Below are 18,914 nucleotides of genomic sequence, written 5' to 3'. Positions count from 1 at the left end.
ACTAATGCTCCAAAATGTGAGGAGCACTCAGGACTTTAACAGTGAGAGCTTTACACTGGGCTTGGTCACTCCTCCCCACACCCTGAACTCGGTCATAGCCAGACATGGACTCTAAAATCCCCTTGCTTCCCTGTGCTTCAATCTCACTCCTAAACTTAGGAAAGGGAAGCTAAATCTGAAAGAGTTTTAATAAAGATTCCAATATGCTAAAGGAGCAGATGAGCCTTTAGAACTTACTCTGTATTATGTCATTAAAATCCCTGAGTTTTTGTTCAATATTCTGGTTACATTTACCATTCAGAGGGGTCAGAGTAAGGGAGCACAGAAATTATAGAGCATAATGTAGACTCTGGTTTCTGAACCACAGAGAGAATGGGTATATGCATATTCTATATAGTATTTTTAATGAGCAAAAACTTTGTAAGTAGCAGATATTTGAAAATTATCCAAAACCACCATTTTTTTCTTGAGTTTTTAATAAACCCAAGGCAAATTTAAATTAAAATAGCACCTGTTAAGTTTAATTACTCTTCTCTTTTTTTGAGTTCAACTTTGAAACTCAAAGTGAACTCTTTGCCTACAGTAATAGTATAGCCTTAGTATACAGAGATCTCTGTTTGGGGAGGATTGATAATAAAAATGAAAATGCCAGCAGATCTTCGGTAATAGCAGTAACAGTGACAGGAGTTAAAATGCCATCCCTGCACCTGACCACGTACTACCCAAAGGGCCAGATCTAAAATGGCAAAAAGAATAGAGATCTATCCTCTGTTTCATGACATAAGAAGAGAAAGGATTTGATGGATTTCATTTACATTCAGAGTCTCTTCTCCAAACCAAGATGGGTAATAAAGAATAACAAAGAAGCCAGCTGCTGGTTCATTTGCCGAGGGTAGGTTTAGTAAATGAAGGACCTAGGAGAGCCAGGAGCCTGTATGAGGCGGGACAGCAGAGCAGTGGCAAACGCTAGTCTCGTCGGCAGCATGCGCTACTCTGGGGGCCGGGGAAGCTTTTGGCATAGTTTGAGACCTTCTGATTTCACTGGGATTTGGCAGGTATTATCCTTTCTTTAAGAAATATATTCTGTATGAAAATCTAAAACATAATGAAAGGCATAAAATTTAAAATATTTAAAATAACCACATCAATAAAAGGAAAACTTAAAATCTCTACAGAGAAGTGGGCTGTCATAAAAACCACGTTAACACTGACCCATACAACACAGCTTTACGAAAGATGCTGGGGAACAGAGAGATTCTGAGCCTAGGGTTGCACAGCCCCTTGGAGCTCACAGTGGGGTGTGCGGGGAAACGGGGAATGACATGGTTCCATGGGTGGGGGGGGTCCCCGTGGCTATGTGGCCTGGCAGCAGGCTGCTCTGTCAGCTGGGGGAGGGCGCAAACGCTGTTGCGATGGTGGGAAGGCCGGGGAGGAGAGCGCCCCTCAGGCTCTCGGGGAGTGCCGCCTGCACATGGAGAGGAGACGGCATTCCTCCCGCTGTATAACTGGGTCACTCACAGGTCCCTCTAATCTGATGCTGCATTTTGAGTTTGTTGTCCTTTCAAGGTCATTCTCCTTTCAGCTGAGCTCATGGTGTCCTCTATGCATCCTACAAAAGACTGGAATCAACGACCAGAAGCAAAGTGCCCATTAAGCTGTTAATTGTCCAGACTGCAGTAGTGGCGGTATCACTGTCAAAGAGATAGAGAGAGTGAAATAATTCCCAGAACCAGCAGAAAGAGGCCAACCTTTGAGGATTTCCACCTGCTGGTAAAAGCTCTCTCACATAGATAATACATAGCCCCTGCTACCCCAAACATGGCTGCTTCAAAAGGATGAGAGCTGAGCAGAGAAGCTGTTTGTATGGTAGAAAAAAGTGGTCGGAAAGGCGTCCTTGGCCAAACACTGGTTATCCTAGGAACCTGAACAATAGATAAGGGAAAAAGAAAATGGCAGGGGGCAAAGAAAAGGAGAAAATAATGCTGAACATGAGTGACCTACAAATAGTGGTTACAGAGCATGAAAGAAAACCAAAAAAAACCACCACTGAGGACGTTAACAGTAGATTCCACATGTGTGTGTCCACACCACGTCTGCTCCCATAGGCGTAAATCAGTAATCACACCAGGAAATCATTCCCAGAGACTCTCGAGTTCACGCAGCAGATGCTCCTAACTTGGCTGTCCTGGGAACGGCCGCCCCCCGGCCTGTGAAAGCAGGGTGTGGCGGCGTGCACCAAGCAGCACTTGCCCCCGCCCTCCCCCCCCCCACCCCCGCTGGCCCCTGGGGAAGGTGCTGGAAGACAAGTCGCCTTTCACTTAGATGGGCAATCATCCTCAATCATTTGACCAAATAATGAAAAAAATTACATTTTAAACACCCTAAGGAAAGGGAGGGAGATACAGTAAAAATAAAAACGAGTACCTAAGAAGACCTTTCTGCCATTTTCAGTGGAGGGATTCTAAATACACAATGATTCCTTGTTTTCTTAAACATAGTTAAAGTTTTAAATTGTCGTACTTTTAAAAATGATACTTACCAAGCTAGAGGGCACTACTGCAAGATGAGTGTGACCTTATGGATTTCCCAAACCAAGCTATTAGCAAGAAGGGTCACTACTCTGACCTGGATGTTACTTTGTGTCAGCTGGCGCCGCTGGGCCCTTCGAGGGAGCTGTGGTTCCGTGTGGAACCTGGACGCCATCCAGTGCTGAACAGAAGTGCTTTCCCACTGCCTTTCACTGAGACTCTTCTCTGTGACTGCAGACTGGTTTTTTTTTTAACTTTAATTTTTATTGTTATGTTAATCATCATACATTACATCATTAGTTTTAGATGTAGTGTTCCATGATTCATTGTTTGCGTATAACACCCAGTGCTCCATGCAGAACGTGCCCTCTTTAATACCCATCACCAGGCTAACGCATCCCCCCACCCCCCTCCCCTCCAGAACCCTCAGTTTGTTTTCCAGAGTCCATTGTTTCTCATGGTTCGTCTCCCCCTCTGATTTCCCCCCCTTCATTCTTCCCCTCCTGCTATCTTCTTCTTTTTTTTTTTCTTAACATATATGGCATTATTTGTTTCAGAGGTACAGATCTGAGATTCAAGTCTTGCACAATTCACAGTGCTCACCATAGCACATACTCTGCCCAATGTCTATCACCCAGCCACCCCATCCCTCCCCCCCACCACTCCAGCAACCCTCAGTTTGTTTCCTGAGATTAAGAATTCCTCATATCAGTGAGGTCATATGATACATGTCTTTCTCTGTTTGACTTATTTCGCTCAGCATGATACCCTCCAGTTCCATCCACGTCATTGCAAATGGCAAGATCTCATTCCTTTTGATGGCCTGCAGATTGGTTTTATCTCGCTCTTCTTCTCCACAAAAAATAACTCACAGCCTGACCTAGCACACACGGAGTTCCCCTTTGTCAGGAATACATTTCTGGGCCCTCGATGTCGGCTGATGGTCTTTCTTCTATTACTTCTGTGGTATTTTTTCTCTTCTATTCAAAACTTCTCTCAGGAGCTAAAATTTCTTTTAATTGATCTGAGAGTTCCTCTACACTGATAATTTTAAAATTTAACATTAACAATGGTGTCCTGTGATCACAAGGCCCGGTGCACAGCTGAATGATAAATTGGCTTCGAAGAGAAAAGTTGTGTGAAGAGAAGAATCTCCTGATTATCGGACTTGTGATCTCTTACAGACTTTTAAGCTGTGACAATAACTATATTTTGCTAAAGCAAAAAGTTGTTCACATTAACAAAAGTCTTTGGATTCTGAAGTTTGAACCTGTCTGGTTAGAGTTCTGTTTTTCTACTGGTAAACCACTGGTGAGGCTATATTTAATCAATGTTTCAGTGATTATCTAGGAGTTAGAGGAATTCTATCAGGAATTGACATACATACAATCACTAGTTCTTTAACTGAACTGTTTGGGAACAGATGACTGATTAAATTTCAACACTATAAAGCTCTGTTCAAACTTGGTATCTTCACAATAACTACACTATCTTCCTCTGCTTTGAGGGAGGGACACCTCTTATTGCTTCATTTGAACCCTTGATGATTCAAGATAGCCTAAAAATATGGCTGAAAATATGGAGTAAGCATATTCCAGTGCTTTTTATTCATGAACACCTGAGAAAACATTAGATATTAGGTTGCTGGTAGAATTACTGATTGAAGTCTTCGTCTTGCCTGAAAATATTTGTGAAGTCTAGTGGGACTACAGAAGAATCTTTGCAGACCTCCTTTGGTTAGAGGGTCTGTTATTCTTCCTGGCAGGGACCTACTGTCCTGGGAATCAAAGCCACTAGACGAACCTGAAGTCTTGGGAAAACAGCAAAACTGTCATCCAGTGCAAACAGCAGCTTTGGCTCCAAGATCATAAAACATATTTGAAAACAATGTACAATGGTTTCTAATGGATCAAAATTCTCCCCTCATACCTCTGCCTCAATAAAATAGTGTACCGTAGTCAGACTCTGCTAACTTTTTGATGAGTTTCAACAATTTTTAAGCAGACTAATTCCTTTTAAAAAGAAGAAAGCATTTCTTTAATAATAATACATATTTTCAACCACTGATAAGTCTTCTGAAAAAAAAAAGTACTTTAAAATGAACAAAGAATGGTCAAATCAAATTTCATTTAGGTTACTGTTAGAGTGGGTTTTCTTTAGATATTAAAAGGAAATAAAGCTGTTTAAAGTTCATTTTAACGTTTGGAAGTTTTTTTTCTCCTAATCATCGTCTCAAGAAAGCTAATGATAACAGGCCTCTAACTGATCCTTAAGTTACTACGAAGTCTTCCAGTTACTTACAAGAGATCGGGAGCTCTGCTTGGATGGTGGCAGAAACTGTCTTACATTAGTGGGTGTTTCCTTTTCAATGGAATGTCGTCTCTGGGGTGGCTGCCGTCTCTCTGGCTGGGGTGTTGATGATATGGGCAAGAATTTTGGAGGCTCTAAAGAAATGAAAAGAACCAAACTGAAATGAACTTTCTTTACAAAATAAAAATCTTAGATTTTGAATTTCTAACAGAAAACCCTTTGTCACTTGTGACAAACACTGCATTCAAAGATGAAATGTTTATTTCATTAGAGGATTAAGATTGGAGGTCCTTTTGGGGATACTATGAGGATTGTTATAGAAAAATCTCTGCAAGATAAACTTTTCTACAGAAATAGTGAGGAAAAAAGAAAAAATATTTCGTATTTTTAATGTTCATTCAAATTTATACATAAAAACACAATTATAGTCTCAGCTTTGTACATACAAATGCCCTCATGTTACATGCCATAGAATTTTGCAATTAAAGAGTCTCAGGGATGTAAAATATGTAAAAATATGTGTTCTGTGTGTCCAAAAAGACTCCCATGTCATGCCAAAATTTTCTTTTCCTTTTTTTAAATTTTATTTTATTATGTTATGTTAGTCACCATACATTACATCATTGGTTTTTGATGTAGTGTTCCATGATTCATTGTTTGCGTATAACACCCAGTGCTCCATGCAGAACGTGCCCTCTTCAATACCCATCACCAGGCTAACTCATCCCCCCGACCCCTCTCCCCTCTAGAACCCTCAGTTTGTTTTTCAGAGTCCACAGTCTCTCATGGTTCGTCTCCCCCTCCGATGTCCCCCCTTCATTTTTTCCTTCCTACTATCTTTTTTTTTTTTTTTTAACATATAATGTATTAGTTGTTTCAGAGGTACAGGTCTGTGATTCAACAGTCTTACAGAATTCACAGTGCTCACCATAGCACATACCCTCCTCAATGTCCATCACCCAGCCACCCCATCCCTCCCACCCCCTCCACTCCAGCAACCCTCAGTTTGTTTCCTGAGATTAAGAGTCTCTTATGGTTTGTCTCCTTCTCCGGTTTCATCTTGTTTCATTTTTCCCTCCCTTCCCCTATGGCCCTCGGTCTTGTTTCTCAACTTCTTCATATCAGTGAGATCATATGATACTTGTCTTTCTCTGACTGACTTATTTCGCTTAGCATAATACCCTCTAGTTCCATCCATGTCGTTGCAAATGGCAACATTTCATTTTTTTTTTGATGCATGCCAAAATTTTCAAATGTATAGTCCCTTTATATTCTTTTTAAAAGATGAAATATAAAAACTCTTCATTTTTGATGTTTATCAAGACATTTTGTCCTTAGGTTTAAATCAAGCTTTATTTATATTTCGAAAAGTAAATTCCAGTTTTGATGTTAACACTGTAACACTGCTATCTTCTGCCTAGTAATATTTTGGGACAGGGTTTAAAAGAAGAATGTTTTAGGGTTTGAATGGTTCTGGATTCACATTGTGCAAACGTAAGGAGAACATTAGAAAAAAATAATGTTGCTAACCGAGTTTTTTTAGTACTTCCTCTTACTCTCTCTGCAAGTAAGCCTGCTGCAGTGTTATGGGTTAGGAAAGTGAAAGTCAACACAAAATTAAAGTGATCCATCTATTTGGACTGTCCCACCAAGAGAAATTGCTAAATAAAAGCAACATAATTTCCACAATCAAGAAAGATACAGAAATCCATTATGTGATTTAATTGTATCTCTATAATATTTAATTGGCCTGGCCAAATACCAATTATAGGTAAAAATCAAGATCAGCTCCTATTGTTCTTGATATAATGTGATTAAGTATATCAAAATACTAAAGAATTTTAATCACTAAAAACTCCATGTGTATAAGAAATCAAATCAATGTTCTAAAAATATCTTAATATATAAGTGTTTTTTCTTCTGGAAAGTTTTTTTTTCCATTGCAGTAAAACAGACATAAAATATATTTAGTGTATTTGTTTTTTAAGATTTTATTTATTTATTTGACAGAGAGAGATTGAGAGAGAGCACAAGCAGGGGGAGAAGCAGGCTCCCCGCTGAGCAGGGAGCCTGACATGGGGCTCGATCCCAGGACCCCGGGATCATGACCTAAGCCGAAGGCAGATGTTTAACAACTGAGCCACCCAGGCACCCCCCCCTTTTTTTTAAAGACTTTATTTATTTATTTGAAAGAGAGAGAAAGAGAGAGAGAGAGAGCACATGAGAGGGGGGAGGGTCAGAGGGAGAAGCAGGCTCCTCACTGAGCAGGGAGCCCAACATGGGGCTTGATCCCAGGACCCCAGGATCATGACCTGAGCCGAAGGCAGATGCTTAACAACTGAGCCACCCAGGCACCCCCCCCCCCTTTTTTTAAAGATTTTATTTATTTATTTGACAGGGAGAGATTGAGAGAGAGCACAAGCAGGGGGAGAAGCAGGCTCCCCCCTGAGCAGGGAGCCTGACATGGGCTCGATCCCAGGACCCCGGGATCAACACCTGAGCCAAAGGCAGACGCTTTAACCGACTGAGCCACCCAGGCACACCTGTCTTTATTTTTTTAAGATTTATTTATTTATTTGAGTGAGCAAGCACATGAGCGGGGGGAGGCGCAGAGGGAGAGAATCTTCAAGCAGATTCCCCACTGAGTGCGGAGTCCCACACGGGGCTCAACCCCACAACCGCATGAGATCTTGACCTTAGCCGAAACCAAGAGCCTGACACTTAACCAACTGAGCCATGCAGGTGCCCCTAGTGTCTTTATTTTTAAACTGTACAGTTCAGTGGTATTAAATATTTACATCATTGTGCAACCATTACCATCTTCCATCCCCAGAACTCTTCATCTTGTAAAACTGAAATTCTGTAACCATTACCATAATTTCCCATTCTCCCCTACCTACAGCCCCGGGCAACTACCATTCTATTTTCCTTCTTTATGATTTTGACTACTCAAGAATCCCATATAAATGGAATCATATAGTATTTGCCTTTTTTGTAATTGCTTTTTTCCCTTAGCAAAAGGTCCTAAAGTTTCGTCAGTGTTGTAGCCAACTGCAGAATTTCCCATTTTTAAGGCTGAGTAATATTCAATTGTATGGATAGCCCACATTTTGCTTAGCTGTTCATGCACTGATGGACACTTGGGTTGCTTCCATTTTAGCTATTGTGAATACTGCTGCTATGAACATGGATGTATATCTCTTTGAAACTCTGATTTCAATTCTTTTTTTTTCCTCCTTTCAATTCTTTTGCTTATAGAATCAGAAGTAGAATTGGTTAAGCATCTGCCTTCGGTGCAGGTCATGATCCCAGAGTCCTGGGATGAAGCCCCATGTCTGGCTTCCTGCTCAGTGGGGAGACTGCTTCTCCCTCTCCCTCTGCTCCTCCCCACCACTCATGCTCTCAAATAAATAAATAAAATCTTAAAAAAAGAGAATGGATTGTCTTCTATTTTTGCAAAAATGTCATTGGCATTTTGATAGGGATTGCACTGAATCTGTAGATCACTTTGGGCAGTGTAAACATTTTAATAATATTAAGTCTTCCAATCCATGAACACAGGATGTATTTCCCTTTATTTAAGTCTTCTTTAATTTCTTTCATCAATGTTTTGTAGTTTTTAGTGAGCAAGTTTTTCACTTTCTTGGTTAATTCCTAAGTATTTTATTCTTTTTGATACTATTATAAGTGGAATTGCTTTTGTAATTTCCTTTTCAGATGATTTATTGTTTGTGTATAGAAATGTAACTGATTTTTGTGTGATTTTATATTTTGCTACTTTACCGAATTCATTTATTCTAACAGGTTTTTTTTGTGTGTGGAATCTTTTAGGGTTTCCTTACATATAAGATCGTATCATCTGTAAAGAGATAATTTTACCTTTTTTTTTTCCTACTCTGGCTGCCCTTTCTTTCTTTTTCTTGCCAAATTGCTCTCACTAGCATTTTCAGTACTATGTTGAACAGAAGTGATGAAAGCAGGCATCCTTGCCTTGTTCCTGTTTCTTAGAGGAAATCCTTTCAGTCTTTCACCACTGAGTATCATGTTTGAGGTGGGTTTTTCTTTTTTTTTTTTTTTTTAAAGTTTTTTTTTATTTGATAGAGATACAGCAAGAGAGGGAACACAAGCAGGGGGAGTGGGAAAGGGAGAAGCAGACTTCCCGCGGAGTGGAGAGCCTGATGCGGGACTCGATCCCAGGACTCCAGGATCATGACCTAAGCCGAAGGCAGATGCTTAACGACTGAGCCACCCAGGCGCCTCTGAGGTGGGTTTTTCATATGTGGCTTTTATTATGTTGAGGTAGTTTCCTTCTTTTTTAAAAAGATTTTATTTATTTATTTGACAGAGAGAGAGGCAGCGAGAGAGGGAACACAAGCAAGGGGAGTGTGAGAGGGAGAAGCAGGCTTCCTGCGGAGCAGGGAGCCCGACGCGGGGCTCCATCCCAGGACCCCGGGATCACGACCTGAGCTGAAGGCAGACGCTTAACGACTGAGCCACCCAGGCGCCCCGAGGTAGTTTCCTTCTATTGTGAAGTTCCTCCTAGTTTGAAGTTTTTATCATGAAAGGGTGTTCAATTTTGTCAAATGCTTTTTCAGCATCAATTGAAATAATCCTGTGGTGGTTTTTCTTCACTCTGTTAATGTGGCATATTACACTAATCAATTTTTATATGTTGGACCATCCTCGCAGTCAGGAATAAATCCCACTTGGTCAGGGTATATAATCCTTTTAATATACTGCTGAATTCTGTTTGCTAGTATTTTGTTAAAGATCTTTTAAAAAATCAGTATTTGTAAAGGGTATTGGTTTGTAGATTTCTGTCCTTGTAGTGTCTTTGTTTGGCTTTAGTATCAGGGTAATGCTGGTCTCATAAAATGGGTTAGGAAGTATTCCCTCCTCTTCAATTTTTTGGAAATGTTTGAGAAGGACTGATAGTTTTTTTTAAATGTTTGGAAGAATTCACCAGTGAGGCATCAGAATCAGGCCTTTTCTTTATAGGGAGAGTTTATGCTTACTAATTCAATATCTTTACTAGTTATTGGTCTAGTCAGATTTTTTTCTTTCTTTCTGATTTAGTCTTTCTAGGCTTGGCATTTCTAGGAATTTGTCCATTTTATCAAGGCTATCCAATTTGATGGTAATTGTTCATGATATTCTCTCATAACTCTTTATTTCTGTAGAATCAGCAGTAATGATCGCCCCTTCATTTATGATTTTAGTAATTCGAGTCTTCTTTTTTCTTAGTCTATCTAGCTAAGGGTTTGTCAATTGTGTTGATATTTTTGAAGAACCAGTTTTCGGTTTCATTGATTTTTCTCCATTGTTTCTCTAGTCTCTATATTTTGTTTATCTCTGCTTTAATCTTTATTATTTCCTTTCTTCTGCTAGCTTTGTGTTTAGTTTGTTCTTCTTTTTCTAGTTCCTTAAGTTGTAAAGTTAGGTTGTTGGTTGGTTCGTTCATTCATTCCTTCCTTTCTTAAAACAGAAATATTTATTGTGTGACTAATCACTGAACTTTCTTGTTTTTAATGTAAGTGTTTACAGCAATAAATTTCACCTTAGCACTGTTTCCACTGTGTCCCATAGTTTTGGTATATTGTATTGTATTTTCATTTTCATTCATTTCTAAATATTTTCTAATCTCTCTGGTGATTTCTTCTTTGATCCATTGATTTTCTAAAGTGTGCTATTTCATTTCCACAGTTTTGTGAATTTTTCAGTTTTCCTTTTGTTACTAATTTCTAACTTCATCCCACTGTGGCCAGAGAGGATACTTTGTATAATACCTATCCTTTAAAATCTATTGAGACTTAACTTATAGTTTAACATATGCTCTATCCTTGAAAATGTCCCATGTGCCCTGGAGAAGAATGTATATTCTGTTGTTAGGGGGAGTGTTCTGTATGTGTCTGTCAGATCTAGTTGGTTTATCGTGTTGTCCAGGTCCTCTATTTCTTCCTTATCCTCTGTCTGGTTGTTCTATCCATTATTGTGAGAGGGGTACTGAAGTCTCCAACTATTATTGTGGAACTGTCTATTTCTCCTTCATTTGTGTCAGTTTTTCCTTTGTATATTTTGATGGTCTGTCACTAGGTGCATAAATGTTAATAACTGTCTTCTTACTGCATTGAACCTTTTATTAATATAGTGTCCTCTGTCTCTTGTAACTTTTTTTTGATTTAAAGTCTATTTTGTCTGATGTCAGTATAGTTTCCCCAGCTTTCTTTTGGTTACTATTTACATGGAGTATCTTTTCCATCCTTTCACTTTCAATCTGTTTGTGTTTTTGAGTCTCAAGGGAGTCTCTTCTAGCCAGCATATCGTGGGATTATGTGTTTTTATCCAATCTGCCAATCTCCAGCTTTTGATTAGAGAGTTTAATTCATTTACATTTAAAGTAATTACTGATCAGGAGGGACTTTTGTCACTGTGCTATTTGTTTTCAATATGCCTTAGAGCTTTTGTCCCTCCTTTCCTTCATTCTTGTCTTTCATGTTAAATTGACTGTTTTTATAATGAAATGTTTAAATTCCTTTCCCATTTTCGTTTTGTGTATATTCTGTAGCTATTTTCTTGTTGGTTACCATGGAGACTACATTTAACATCCTAAAATTATAACACTCTGATTTGGATTTATAGCAGCTTAAATTCAGTAACACACAAAAACTCTGCCTCTGTCCCTTTTGGCTATTGGTGTCACAAAATTACATTTTTATACACTGCCTTCCCCAAAATATAGACTAATAATTCTTTTAAATGCATTAGTCTCTCAAATTATGTAGTAAACAAAAAGTAGTTACAAACATTGTTGCAATATTATTAGCTTTTACAATTGCCATGTATTTTACTGAGATCTTTATGTCTTTTATGGCTTTGAATTATTGTCTAGTGTCCTTTCATTCTCCCCTGTAGGACTTCTGAGCGTTTTTTACTGGGAAGGTCTAGTGGTTATGAACTCCCTCAGCTTTTGTTTATCTGGGAATGTCTTAATTCCTCCCTCACTTTGAACAAAAATAGTTTTGCTGGATATAAGATTGTTGGTTGACTTTTTTTTTTAAAGCACTTTGAATATACAGATTTCTCCCACTATCTGAAAGTAGAGCATTCCCGTGAAATCTTTTGTAAGCTGAAATGGCATAAACCAAAAAAGCAATTGAAGCATTTTGTAAAAGTGAAAATCCTCTTTGGATTTCTTTCAGTTAGCTAAAACAGATATTAATGTTGGTCTTTCATAAAAAGTGAAGTGGTGTAAAGCAAACTTTCAGATAGTGGGGTGGAAAGCTGTATTGGCCCATCTTCTGGCCACCAAATTTCTGATGAGAAATATACTGAAAATCTTATTGAGGATCTCTTGTATGTAGTGACTCATTTCTCTTTTGTTGCTCTGTCTTTTGCTTTTCAAAGTTTGATTACAATATGTCTTGGTGTGGGTCTCTTTCATTTTAGTTGAGCTGCTTGAATGTTTACATTCATGTCCCTCCTCAAATTTGGGGAGTCTCGGCCATTATTTCTGCAATTATTCTTTCTGCCCCTTTCTCTCTCTCCTCTCCTTCAGGGACTCCCACAATGCATATGTTGGTACACTTGACAGTGTCCCACAGGTCTCTCAGTCTGTTTGCTTTTCTTCAGTCTTTTTTCTTTCTGTTCTTCAGACTTGATGCTTTCCATTGTCCTATCTCCAAGTGTGCAGATTCTTTCTTCTGCCTGTTCAAATCTGCCTTTGAATCTTCTAGTGAAATTTTTCATTTACGTTATTGGAATTTTCGGCTTCAGAATTTTTTGTTTGCTGTTTCATTTTAGGTTTTCTAGCTCTTTATTGATCTTTCCATTTTGTTCACACATTGGATTCTTGACTTCCTCCACATCTTCTTTTAGTTCTTTGAGCATTTTAAAGCAGTTTTTAAAAAGTCTTTGTTTGGCATATCCCCCTCTTTTTCTGGGACAGTTTCTGTTGATTTATTTCTTTACTCTGAATGGGCCATACCTTCCTGTTTCTTTGTATGTATGCCTTGTGATTTTTTGTTGTTGTTTTGTTGCTGTTGCTGTTGTTGAATACTGGAATTTGAATCTAATAATGTGGTAATTCAGATTCTGCACATTTCCCAGGGTCTGCTGTTTTTCGTTATGGTTTTTGTTTGTTTTCTTGATTGCTGTAGGCTGTCTCTGTGCTGAGGATCAGCCTGAGATATAAACTTAAGATCTTCTCAGGTCTTTTATGAGCCATTCCCTGGGCATGCATTGTCACTTTATAATTTTCTCCGTATATGTAGTTTCTGAATATCCTAGTCTTTAATGTCTGGCTCCCAGAAGGGAAAAAGCTAAGAATGAAGGAGGTGGGTAAGGAGGCTAGCCCTTTAGATGCCCTGAAAGTCACTTTAGTATGCAGGGAGCTTGCAACAAAGCACAATAATCACTGCCTCTTTATCTACACCTTTGGAATCAGATGCAGCAATCGAGGACAGATTCCCAGTATTTGGAGGACAGGGTTCTTTTTGCCCACCCTAGCTCTTGTAAGCTATGGGCCAGCTGCTTCAGGAACAGTACACTGTGGCTGGGGGGTGGGCCACAAGTGTCTGCTTTTGTGCTAAGAGCGAAATTAACCACAATGTTTCATCTAATCTTCCCCTGGAAGTTGCAAGCCTTCAACAGACTCAGAGTTCCAAAGGACTTACATAGACAGATTCTGCCAGTACAACTGTTGTCTAGGTGGGAGACAGATTCCTGGTGCTTCCTACTCCACCATCTTCCCAGAATCCTCTCCCTTAATGTGTAATTTTTAAATCTTTTATAATGATCTTATACACAAAAAAGATTATTAAAAACATGTAGAAATGTGGTGCCTAGGTGGCTCATTTGGTTGGGTATCCAACTCTTGATTTCAGCTCAGGTTGTGATCTTGGGGTCGTGGGATCAAGCCTCACATCAGGCTCCACGCTTGGTGTGGAGTCTGCTTGAGATTCCTTCCCTCCGCCCCTCCCCCGACTTGCACTCTCTCTCAAATAAATAAATATTTTTTTAAAAAGCATTTAGAAATCACTCAACTTCAGATTGTGTTCAGAACCTATGAAGAGTTATAAAGGCGTTTTTACTATCCATACACATATGTGGGTATGGATATGTGTATACGTGTGGGGGTGGGAATGATAACAAGTGTGATTATTTAGGGCTCCCAGCTTAAATTCAGACAAGGAGGTAAATTACACAGAGACAGTTGACTTATTCCCTACAACTATTATCTGTAAACCCAAAGGTGACTGATCTGCTATAAGTTAAGAACCTGAGGTCCAGTTATCAGTTCAGCCCTACCTTACCATGTCACTTTAGGAATATAACCATATTTATGCTCCTGACTAGGGAAAATTCCAGGGTTAGCTCTTTCCACCCTAAATGATCACAAAACACTTTGGGATTCCCTATTCTAGGTCCAGTGTGTTTTTGAAGGAATCCAATGCTAGCTCTTTGTACCACAAATACTCACTCTTCCTCGTGGACACAGCCTCTACTAAGGGATCTTCAAGGAAGGAGGGAGACACACTGCTGCTGCTGGTTGACTTGTGTAGAGTTTCCTCCTGAGAAAGGTGTGGGCAGAGAAATAAGCACTAAGACATTAGTGCTCTCATGCTAATAACATTTTACTATTAGAGATTTATTTTAATGTGAGGCACCACATTATGTCAAAGGTTCAAGGCAAATAGAAGATAAGCTAGAAGACACCTAAAATTAGACAAGCCTGGGTTTGTGTCCTGGCTTTGTCCCTCATTAGAGTGATGTGACACAGCAAGTTTCTCACCTCAGTACCATCATTTCATATTTAATACCATCTTTACACTGTATTACTGGATCAGATGAGATAATGCACTCAGAATGCTTAACACATTACCAGGCACACAGTGAATGGTGGTTAATATCATTATTAGGGAAATATTTAACACATTTGTAGATAATGCACTCAAAATGCTTAACACATTACCAGGCACACAGTGAATGGTGGTTAATATTATTAGGAAAATATTTAACACATTTGTAAAAGTAATAGATTGTAACTGCATGAAGGTAGATGCTATGTGTCTCATTCATTGTTGTGAGTAACAAACCCACTGTTAGTAAGTGATGAATAAATATTAATATTTGTTGAATAAATGGATGAAAATAAACATTTCACAAACTGTCATATGAATCTAGGAAAATGTCTACATTATGCAAAATAAAATTTAAATTCCTATTACCAATGAGACGAAACCTTCTTAATTTGTTTCAGATTATACCAAGAAGAAGTACAATATTTATTCACGAAAAATTTATTATCTACTATGTGATTGAGGATATACATGAACCACAAGACAATGTATTTCCGTAATATCTATAGAAAATTGCTAAATATTTTAAATGTGGAAGAAAGAAAATTAGGTTAAAATATTCACCTGTGACCTATGTGTTAAGCATTTTGAGTGCATTATCTCCCTGACCTACTGAGTTAAGGTGACTTTAAGAACTAATTTAGCCATTCACAATAAATGGCCTCACCTAAAACCTACTGCTAAAAGCACTGGTTTCACATAAGCTACAATACAAAGGATCTGGTCAAAGAACAGGAGACGAAAAAAGGCTGTGTAAACCACACAGTTCAAACAAAGAAGGTCTGAAGAGTGACCTCCCCACTTTTGGTACATACCATGAAGAATAAATCAAGCAATGTAACCAAAGCCTCAACCTGAACACGTTGTAGTGGGTACACAAATCTCCAGAAAAGCTAGCAAGCAACTAGAACGACCTCCTTCTGCCTATGAAAGGTCAAAAGGAAATAAAAGCCAAGAGTATCTCTTAGGAAAAGAAAAAGGAGACATACACAGTAGTCCCAAATAAGTATGAGGTGGGTGCCACCTTGATTTAAACAGCAGAACCCCCCCTCCCCCGCCTCACATACCTCAGCCTACCTTCCCCAGAAACATTTTTAAAGCCCAATTCTGAGCATATCCACATATTCCACACCACTCCTCTCTGCTGTTCTGACTTGCTCCCACTGTGGACAACTAAGAGCCCATCCTGGGGCAGCTGGGTGAGTGCAAGTCAGTCAGTAAGAGACAGAGAAGTGGTGAGGGCACTGGCACGGTGGCAAGGCCTTTTGGGATTTGCTCCCAGAAGCTGTTGGTGATCCTCTGCCCCTGCATGCCCACCACAGGCAGATGCACCCAATTTCTCACTGCTTGAAAACTAATCTTCATTAGGCTTGGTTCCTGGCCCAGAGGAATCACAAAGACACTCAGAAGGTGCCAGGGGACTTGGAGGTCAGATCTCCTCAGAGAGAGGATGTAGGTGTAGACTCCTGCTTGGCTTGTCCTGTCATGTCTATTCCCTCGACCAAACACTTTCTGCCTGGCTGGGGGATCATGATGGTCTGTGATCTCTGAAGCTACTGCCAGAAACTTGCTTGTTTGTATTGTCTGATCCAGTTACCAGTCTCTGACACTGACTAAACTAGGCCTTTTCTAGTTCTACATCCTGACCAGTGACTCCTAACCAGGTCCTGGTTGGAACAAGGTCACTTCCAGAACCCCTGCTGCTCCTTCACTGCTGCCTTGCCCCAAGGGTGGTACTGGAGGCTGCCAGAATCGTCTCAGAAACCAGTCTGGGTGATTAAAGAATAATTCCTTAATTCTAACTTGGATGAATGTGGAGCGGATGGAGCCAGCAACCACGACAGCAAACAAGCCAGGAGGCTGGCTGTGTGCGCGTATTGTCTGTCTGGCAGGGCCTGAGGGAAGAGGGAGGCAAGGATGTAATTTCATTTTACACAGTGGAGATACACAATACTGATGCTGTAGACAAAGGGCTTGAGAGAGATTTGGGAAGCACCAGCACCCTGATTGTTTCTGAAAAACAGGGAGGACGTGAGATTTTCCTCCAAAGGGCAGCAGGGGAAAGATGAAATCTGAAGAAGCCTAGCAGAGTTTTCTTTTGCAGACCTGTCTACTGGTATTACTATTACAGAAAGAACAAGCTTCACTATGGGTAGGGGTGTGTGTGTGTGTGTGAGAGAGACAGAAGAATCCATGGAAAAATATTTTTTATTTTTCCTTCCCCAAAACAAAGGGAAGCATTCTGAAGATAATATGTTTGCATTTTTTTTTTTTTACTGATTTTAATACCACTATAATCTAAGACCATACAAATATTTCAAAACTTATTCTATAAACTCTGGCCACTGTACTGGTCTTTCCCAAAAAACAGTAAGTAATCCACTGTTTCATTTCCTGCTAAACAAATTAATTTCAATCCCAACTTTATTGACTGAAAGATGGGAAGAGATTAAACAACAACTGAGGCAACACGGTTAGTAAACTAGGTCAGAGAGGCTCGCATTCTGAACATGGAGTCAAGATGTGTGGAATGGGCCGTCGTGGGACTCACCTCGGAGTCAGAGCTGTCCAGTTCAGCCAGAGTTGGAGCTTTGAGGAGCTTCTTCCGCTGCACAGGCACCTGCTGTGCAGCACTCAATCCATTCTCTTTCGTTTGTGATGTTAAACCTCCATTCACCATCGATGATTCCACAATGTTCTTTGGAGATTCAGGGGTAGTTACATCTGGTAAAAGAAAGGCAAAAGCTTACCTTTTCTCAAGCTAAGAAAAGTAATCAGTAGACCAAAAGCACTTTCCCAAGTACCTGCACTTGGTAGCACAAACCACAAGCCAGGTGACATGGCGCTTCCATGTCACACAAATACAACACAGGGGCTTGATATAATAACGCCTATGTATATAAAACATTTTTGTTAGATATTAACTGTCAGATTAAAGAAAACCTTTAAATGAATAGTAACAGATTAACATTTATACAGTAGAACTTAGAGCTGGAAGGAATCCTATAGATAACTGACTATAACTTCTTAATCTTCCAGAGACCCAGAGAGGCTAGTTTTACTTTATCGTCTCCAAAGAGCTAGTGATAGATGGACCAAAGTGGTGGCATACACACAGCCACAGCTGGCATATGGCTTTAAGATTTGACAATGGTTTAATTTAAAAATCGAAATAGTGAATAATCTATATTCATATAAACATGAACACAAAGAATCTGGGATACATTCCCTCGGATAGAGCTGATGTAGATTATTCACAGCTCAAATCTGGGTGGGAAGGCAATACAACAGATCAAAGAAATGTGGCAGCAGACTATAGTGTATACAGAGTACAGAGTACATATGTATGAGTACAGAGCATGGAGTATACGGAATAAAGTACAGCCCAGAGAGCACAGAGTACGTAATGTATGAGTACAGAGCATGGAGTATACGGAATAAAGTACAGCCCAGAGAGCACAGAGTACGTAATGTAGGAGTACAGAGCATGGAGTATACAGAGTATGTAATACAGAGCACAGAGTATAGAGAGTACAGAGCACCAGGTATATAGAGTACACAGTACAGACTACAGAGTATAAAGGATACAGTATGTAGTACATAGTACAGAGTATATTTTTGTAAAATGAAAGACTTTATTTTGAATATGCATATTATTCATTCAGTTTAATTTTTCATAGTGCATATAGCTATGTATGGAAGTATACATGGAAAAATAAACATTAGAAATACCTAAGGATGGAAGTATATAGGCAAAGAAGACATTCAATACATACTCATGAACAGGCTTAGAAGCATCACAGGACAGCATCCATTAGAAAAGAATGAAAACCATGCAAAAAATCTATCCAAACCATGGCAGGCAAATGCAATCAGTACAAGTTATAGTATCTTATACAGGACAAAGGTATACATGTTCTTTGGATTAAAAACATAATATAAATAAACATGGCGCGGCTTTTATGTCCAAGCCAAGAATCAGCTATAGAAGTAATAAGGGTGGATGCCGCATGTGACAATAAAACATTAAAGGCCACAGTATATAGTCTAGAGTATGTAGTACAGAGGAGAGTACAGAATATATAGTAGTACAGAGAGTCCACAGAGCATAGAGTGTATGTTGTATAGAGTACAGAGCATTGAGTATAGAGTACAGATCATAGAACATATAGAGTATATAGTACGGAGCATAGCATATACACAGCATGCGGTATGTAGG

The 18,914-nt window shown here is 39.4% G+C and overlaps 1 protein-coding gene across 1 annotated transcript in view; it reads right to left on the bottom strand.

Moving 5' to 3' along the window:
• The window catches only part of SPIRE1 (spire type actin nucleation factor 1), a 203,270-nt gene that overhangs the window by 8,240 nt on the left and 176,116 nt on the right, over nucleotides 1-18,914 (bottom strand). Inside the window, 3 exon segments of the mRNA XM_021683011.1 lie at nucleotides 4,830-4,972; nucleotides 14,317-14,407; nucleotides 17,247-17,419. Coding sequence (XP_021538686.1) covers nucleotides 4,830-4,972; nucleotides 14,317-14,407; nucleotides 17,247-17,419 — 407 coding nt within the window.

This window comes from Neomonachus schauinslandi, chromosome 14 (assembly GCF_002201575.2).
Source record: "Neomonachus schauinslandi chromosome 14, ASM220157v2, whole genome shotgun sequence".
NCBI classification, from domain to species: domain Eukaryota; kingdom Metazoa; phylum Chordata; class Mammalia; order Carnivora; family Phocidae; genus Neomonachus; species Neomonachus schauinslandi.
The sequence above is the reverse complement of the archived record's forward strand: the minus strand, read 5'-3'. Positions and strand labels throughout refer to the sequence as shown.